At 35.2% G+C, this 8,253-nt stretch overlaps 1 protein-coding gene and 1 pseudogene across 1 annotated transcript in view; both read left to right on the forward strand.

The window, feature by feature from the left end:
• The window catches only part of LOC105166186 (SWI/SNF complex component SNF12 homolog), a gene marked incomplete in the record, with an annotated part of 3,266 nt that extends 2,232 nt beyond the window's left edge, over positions 1-1,034 (forward strand). Inside the window, 1 exon segment of the mRNA XM_020695578.1 lies at positions 622-1,034. Coding sequence (XP_020551237.1) covers positions 622-692 — 71 coding nt within the window.
• LOC105166949 lies at positions 2,450-4,067 on the forward strand (annotated as a pseudogene).

Below are 8,253 nucleotides of genomic sequence, written 5' to 3' on the forward strand. Positions count from 1 at the left end.
AACCTTGGTAAGCATTGTCTCTCATATCTTGTTCCACAATTTTATGTTATGAATCTTTAAGTAGTCCTACTGCAAATGTTTCCACGTGCCTTTAAAAATGACCACATATATTAATTTCACCTATGCAATTCTGGTATGTATTTTCGGTTGCTTATCTTTTTTATCATGCTACTAGCGGAACTTTGTGGATGTATTAAAATGGAATTATTCACTATAGCAGAAATCATGTTCTGAGACAGCAGAGTATTCCATCTGCTGTGTCCAATTTCAGCATAGAATTCCAGCAGCTTTTGCAATATCAGCTGCCTTTAATTGCTTTAATGATTCTTATCATGATGCATTTCAGTAACTGTTGACCGATGTTTTTATTCCACCCTCTTCAATTTTACATTGTATCGCGAATATCTGACACAAGGAATATCAATGCTGTCAGTTGTTTTAAATTATATATATATATATACTGTCAGTTGTCTAGTTCTGAACTAATACTTAAAAGTCGGTTGTAAAGATATACCACAAACCATGTGTTTCTATTGTCTTGATCATGTATTTGTCTTGTAAAGAAGATTGTTTCTTCTTTCTGAAAGCAATTAACTGTAGTCACCTTTTATGCTCCTTATAGGATTGAAGATGCCGTTATCCGGTACCTAAATCGCAAGCCAGCTGTTGGGAGCGATGCTGGAAACAAATAGTCAGGTAACCATTTAACTGTCGAGACGGTATATAGGTGACTTTCATTTGTATGGGTCCTCATCAGTATCTTGCAATGGCGACTCAGAAGCTATAACTGATAGTTTTATAGGTATGGAGGTAGCGTGGTGCTATCTATTAGTAGTCTTATGCTCACTTACTAATGGAAGGTTTTCTAATTGCTGAGTTTGTGTTGGAGATAGTTAGAGGCTTGCTAATTGCACAAATCTCCTTTTTGGTTTAGAAATTACAGTGATCTTTTGCTTATTTCTGGTTAACAATCACTCTCTTTGTAGTATATTTTGTGGCTAACAATCAGTAATCAATCTAACAGAATTTGATTATATTGTCACCAGAAATTTTATTATTTTTTTCAAAAATGTTTGTCACATATTTTGGTGATATCTGATGTTATCCAAAAATATTAGAGAATTATATCCTCCTGTGAGATGAGAAACCAAGCCGTGATTGTTTGTGATCTCTCATATCACATTTCATTGTGTTTGAGATATGTTTTAAATAATTTCTTGCAAGCAAACACACAAGTGATTTTGTTGGATGCAATCTTCAAGCTTGCACGAATTATCGTCCTATATGTATGGAGGCTTGACAAGTTTGATCATGTGAGTTTACTTCTCCAATTTATGGGTTTGCGACTTTTTATCTCAATGGATTTTCCTACGTGTGAGGACATAAAATTGGGGATTTGAAAATTTCCATGAAAGAAGTCATCAATTCCAAAAATTGATACGCTGTTGCACCTCAATTTATACAGGATGACAATTTTGGGCATGTGAAAAGTATAGCACTAATTTAGAACTTTTCACGGATTAAAAGTTTTCCCGTTAGAATTTTCAAAATCAGCCCCATATTTCCATGTTAGGTTTGTGGGGGCATAAAATTGAAAATTATAAAAATTTCCACAAAAGAAGTCCTCAATATGAGAAAATTGATAAATTGGTGAATTGATTAATTTTTCACGGGACTAGAAGAACTACACCATCACATATATATAGGCCTAAAATTGCAACAAAATCGTGACAATTTAATGCTTCATTTAATGCTATGATTTCAAGTTTTGTGAATAAAAATGGATGAGGAAGGAGGTGGCAACCTATTTACATTTAAAATATGCAATGTTTCACAAAAATGGATGAGGAAGGAGGTGGCAACCTATTTACATTTAAAATATGCAATGTGGATATCTGATAAAGATTGGGGCCAAACTTGAAAAAGGACATATTTATGGGATAAAAGATGCAATTTATCCAAAAATGTTGACCCCATGTATATGTATAGGTTATGAGTTTGGTCATATCTAACCTACAGGTTGTGGGCAAGTGAAGGAGGAGATTATTTCAATACTCATCTCATGTACTTTTCATCCCCACCAAAAGCCATAATTACAAAATTGGATGATAAATACAGCAGTTTGTCCACTATGTTTAAATGCTCTATAGTCTATACCTACTAAATCTCATCTACAACAGCTCCTTTTCTAAAGGGATATTTCTCTTTTTGTTGTTTCTACTTCTATCCTTTGAATCCCATCTACTTTTTAGGTAAAAAAGATTTTGTGTACCAAAGACTTTTAATTATTCAACTATTATATATTTGAATAAATTATAATTTTTTCGTATCATACACCTTAAATTATGTATATTTTTAATTTCATCATTCATGATATTTTTTAAAATAATCGCATAATTAGGGATGACAACTAGTTCGATCTGGTGCAATTTGTCAAAACTCGTAATCCCACTCTCCGAAAAAGCTGTTTGGACTTGGGCTTTTTTCTCTGCTACCTTCATCATCTTTGTTTTTCGAAAAACTACATATTAAACTCAGAAAATTTGCCCTCTATTCTTGTCCAAGAATTGGCTGCCTCATTGCTTTCTACAAGAATCGCCGCCGCTTGTTGGATTGGTACACTGAGCTGTTATCACAGTCGGAGACGCAGACGATCGTTGTGCACCGCCTCGGTGCTCCAAGAACGATTCACTGCAAATCCGGACAATGTTGAGTATATTTTGAAAACCAATTTCGCCAACTTTCCAAAGGGAAAACCCTTTACTGAATTGCTGGGGGATTTTCTGGGCCTCGGGATTTTGAACGTTGATGGTGAGATGTGGAGCATCCAGCGCAAGTTAGCCAGCCACGAGTTCAGTGCCAAGCCTTTGAGGGAATTCGTGGTAAAAGTTCTTGAAGATGAAGTCGAGAGTAGATTGATTCCCATTCTTGATGATGCTGCGGAAAATGACAGGATCGTAGACATGCAGGAGGTGTTGAGGAGGTTTGCTTTTGATACTATTTGCAAGGTCTCACTTGGGGTGGATCCAGACTGGCTGGACCTTTCTCGGCCCCCGCCGCCGCATTCGATGCTGCTTCAGAGATCTCCGCCATGCGGGGTGCGGCGCCGGTTTTTGCTGTGTGGAGATTGAAAAGAGCTTTGAATGTGGGCCTGGAGAAAGAGCTCAAGGAGGCTGTGAAGCTTGTTCGTGGTTGCGTTGATCAGATGATTAGGTCCAAGACGGAGTCGATGGATGGAGATAGCAGCAACGATCTTCTTTCGAAGTTATTGGAAACTGGGCTCGATGGTGAGTTGGTGAGGGATATGGTGATAAGTTTCCTGATGGCGGGGAGGGACTCCACCTCGGCCGCCGTAACGTGGCTGTTCTGGCTGCTGACGGGCCACCGGAAAATCGAAAAACAGGTGGTGGATGAGGTTACATCGATCAAGAATGGCGGAGAACAACTGGGATTCGATGATTTGAAAGGAATGAACTTTATGAAGGCTTGTTTGTGTGAATCAATGAGGCTTTATCCGCCGGTGGTGTGGGACTCTAAGCACGCGGCAGCAGACGATGTTTTACCCGACGGAACTCCGGTTTACAGAGGAAACCGTGTCACCTATTTCCAGTACGGAATGGGAAGGATGAAGGAGCTCTGGGGTAAGGACCGACTCGAGTTTAGACCAGACCGTTGGCTGGACCAGAATGGGATGGTGAAAATGGTGAGCCCGTACAGGTTTCCAGTGTTTCAGGCCGGTCCAAGAATGTGCCTTGGGAAAGAAATGGCTTTCATCCAAATGAAATATGAGGTGGCATCGGTTCTGAGGCGGTTTAAATTCATGCCGGTTGGCTCGGAGCCACCGGTTTTTGTTCCTCGGCTGACGGCTTTACATGGCGGGTGGGTTCAATGTTTGGGTTCGGGTTCGGATGAGGGGGCAGCAATGAGGAAGGGTCTACATGTCTGGGTGCGGTACGTTTAAATGAAAGCTTCTTATTTATATATTGTGGGAAAAAAAATAAATTGTATCTCTATGCTGCAAATATTTGTAAAACCAAGTTTAACTATATATAAAATCTTATTATTAATTATTCAATCATATTAATTTTATTTATTTTATTATTGAATTATTTTTATCTATCTTAAAGGGTTAAATACATTTTTTACTTTTAATGAATATTTTGTTGAGAAAATATGAATAGTTAAGAGGTTTTGAAGCGTGATTTTAGTGTCTTTAAAATGGAATTTGCTTCCACTATATGGTTGCTCTCAGGTTAAGCAAACTCACTTTTAGAATACACAAAATCAACCAAGGCTTGCCGAACAACAACTCCAGAAGCCTCATTAATTTCAAGAACAACTCGAAAACTAATATGAAGTAAAAGGACTTATAAATATGAAGTGTATATTCTGGCGGGTAAATTACATTTTTGGTCCCATAAGTGGACTCGATTCCAATTTTAGTCCCATACTAAGGGCAATTCGCACATTTGGTCCCGTAAGTGGATTTTTTTTCCAATTTCAGTCCCGGTGGGGATTTCCGTTAAAACTTAACGGCAGCTGCTGAAATCCGTTATGTGCTGTTAAATATGGAGGGAAAGCATGTAGAATTGGAGGGAAAGCATGGAGAATTGGAGAAAAAATCAGCAACTTGGTGGAAATTACACTATACCCTCTTCCTTCTAAAACAACACCATAAGCCAAGATACAACCAAAAAATAAACTAAAACAGTTTGTTTTCGTTGCATCTGTGCAATTTTGTCCTCCATTCTATTCAGTTTTCGAAGCAATCCGGGTATGATAACCTTTGCCCTTGCACACATCGGCGGATCTTCCCAATGAAAAAAACCACATCCGCTTCTTTTTTTCGTATACCCAAAAAACCTCCTACATGGGTTGTCGTCGGTCCATGAGGTTTTCAAAATTGCAAGCCTTCCACAATATCAAAAATTTTCTCTATTACCAGCCATATTTTGTGAGATTTTTTTCTACTAAATGCAAAAGAGAAATGAAGAAATGGGATTTAAATAGAAGGAAGAGGGTACAGTGTAATTTCCACCAAGTTGTTGATTTTTCCTCCAATTTTCCATGCTTCCCCTCCATATTTAACAGCACCTAACGGATTTCAACAGTTTCTGTTAAGTTTTAACGAAAATCCCCAACCGGGACTGAAATTGGAAAAAAAATCCACTTACAGGACCAAATGTGCGAATTGCCCTTAGTATGGGACTAAAATTGAAATCGGGTCCACTTATAGGACCAAAAATGTAATTTACCCTATTCTGGCACTTGATTGCATATATATAGAGAGAGATTTAAATGCCTTTTTCAAAAAGTATGCATCTATTGGGTTTCCTCTATTTTTTATTTTAAATATTAAATTAAATAACTCTTTATTAAATATTTAAAACTTAACTAATGTTTTCATGTGGAACATGAAATTAATATGTGGAAGCTATCCACCATATTTATACTCGCACTCATCCTTTGAAGTATAAAAAGTTATAATAGCAACAACCCTCCCGGCCTCCCCCCCCCCCCCCAACAAAATAATAATAATATGGACCACTAAAATGCAATTATTATTTAATTACACCCCTAAAATAGAGTTATTGCAATCGATCACTTCCCAAATACATAATTTGACTTATTAAAAAAAAATTATTTAAAATTTATTGTTTTTATAATTAGTATAAAAATATGTATAAACTCAATTAACTTACAATCCTCGCATGTTTTATATAACTGTTAAAAAAAATTACATAATTTGTGTTTTGTTTTGTATGTGTATTCAGCTTTTTTTACTATAATTAATGTTAATACAAATTTAAAATATTAGAGTGGACATATATATGTACTATAAAATATACGAATCTGTGTATATAATTTATTATAAAATTCTATAATATTGTGAATTTAATTAATACTAGTGTGTACCCTATATTATACACGAAAATACTTTAGAAAGCATATAGATATTTTCATACATGACACTGCTAAAACAATTTTTTTTAATAACTAATATCATAATGACTTGACTTTTAATTTTCAAATATTGAGTTATTTTGCAATCAAGAACTTAGTGATTAGTTTTTTGAGATATAATTCTTCAATTTCTTTTTTGAGATAAATAAGTTAAAAGGAAATATAACTTCAAAATTAAAAGGAAATTACATATATATATATATATATATATATTTGTGCAAATTCAATTTAAGGATTCACTATAAAAAAAATGGGGGAAATTTATGGAAGGCCACTTGTGAATATAAATACACAAATAACATAAAGTTTTTGCCAAAAACTGAAAATTGCATTAGTTTTTTATTTTTAAAGATATGGATTCTAAATCAACTAACATATGATTATTACATTAAATATAAAATAAATAAAAAAATAACATACTAACCACAAATTAAAAATAGACCAGCTACATACCTAATTACATTCATAAAACTTGAACTCATAAACTCTTGATTAATGAACAAGACTATTCCATGTATACTTTAGTTATAGAGAGGCGAACAAGGAACAAAAAATCTAAAGAAAATTATTGAATATAAGTTATTTCACTATACATATTTTATGAACTAAACGTTTGATCAACACACTGATACACTTTCTTATTATATATGAAAATATTCCCACGAGATATATATATATATGAGTATATCTCACATTTATGCCTAAAAGTAAAAAACAAAAATTCCCCATATATCAATTGATGCGACACATATCCAGTGAACTACACATCAGCTTTGCAGCGAGTTCTGCTACAAATAAACAATCGCAAAAATTCATCAATAATTTGTGATCCAAGTATGTATTTATTCATTTTTTTCACATGGTAAGTGATTATCTATCTCAAATTCATCACAAAAATTGTCACGTGGTGAGAGGTGTATTTCACACATATGTTCGACTTGAAAATGATATGAGATACGTTTGAATTTTGTTTTTGAATTGTTACCAAAACCAACTGGAAATGATTTAATGAAAGGTATCTAGTCGACAAAGAGAGCCCAATTTAACAGTTGGCTATGCAGTCATATCATTTGACTGTACTTACAAAGCATCTGCATTTCGACGCCAATTAATGTTCGATGTCGATTGTCGACCGACATTCCAAACTGTATGCATTAACTATTCAATTTATAGATATATATGGCAAATTTGCATTTTTCGTCCATAAGACATGATCGAGTTAATTATTTTTTAATTATAAAAAAAAAAAAAAATTATTTTATCATAATTATTTTTAAATATATAACAAAAACATGACGAGTCGCGATTTGAAATCTTGCCAAGTCGGGAAACAAAATCCCGACTTCAAGTCGGGATTTTGAATCCCGACTTGGAGTCGGGATCCTGAATCCCGACTTCAAGTCGGGATCCTGAATCCCGACTTGAAGTCGGGATTTTGTACAATATACTAAAATCCAAAATTAATAAAATTAACATTGCATTAACTTAAAAAATTACAATTAAGGGTACAAATGTAATAGTTATTTATTTTGTATAATTGTAAAAAATTACATTAAATACAAAAAATATTTTGTACAATTGTGAAAAAAACAAAAAATATACAATTAATCCTGGCTACCCGGTACTGGCACATCCGATTGTGTTGAAGAATTTCTTTGTTGTGCTTGTTGTCGTGCACGCCTTTGCGCCCAATCCATCTCGTTGTGAATACGTGTTGTTTGATTTCGACCAGGGCGCGAAGAGATGCGAATAGTAGGATCGTGGACCAACTCAAATCCCGGTACATCCCAATAATCTTCGGAATGTACAGGTTCAAATGACTTAGAATATGTATTCTTATAAGTCATTATATCGTAATAATCCTTCACCATTGATGCAGCATTAATCATGAATGCAACGCATACCTTTTGAGCGTGACTGCAAGGTATACCAAATTGACTCCATTTGCCGCAAGAACATTCTCGGTTCGCAATTTTGACAACATGGGTGTTGACTCCATGTCCACCGTGACGTCTTGTAACAACCGAGGCGGACTGTTGGAACTGATGGAATTTGGTGACGGTATGTTCAACAGAATTTTGATGCCAACGTGTGAACATCTTATATGCAAAATCCGTCCACAGTTGGTTGTTGGTCAACATTACAGTACTTCTTGCTAACCTCTCACGGAAATAATGGACACTTCGCTGAAACGTCATCTCAGCAATTGCTGTCAACGGTAGGCGGCGAGCCCCTTTCAATACTCCATTTATGCATTCCGACATATTTGTCGTCAGAATTCCGCATCGC

The sequence above is a fragment of the Sesamum indicum genome, linkage group LG1, assembly GCF_000512975.1.
Source record: "Sesamum indicum cultivar Zhongzhi No. 13 linkage group LG1, S_indicum_v1.0, whole genome shotgun sequence".
In the NCBI taxonomy this organism is placed as follows: domain Eukaryota; kingdom Viridiplantae; phylum Streptophyta; class Magnoliopsida; order Lamiales; family Pedaliaceae; genus Sesamum; species Sesamum indicum.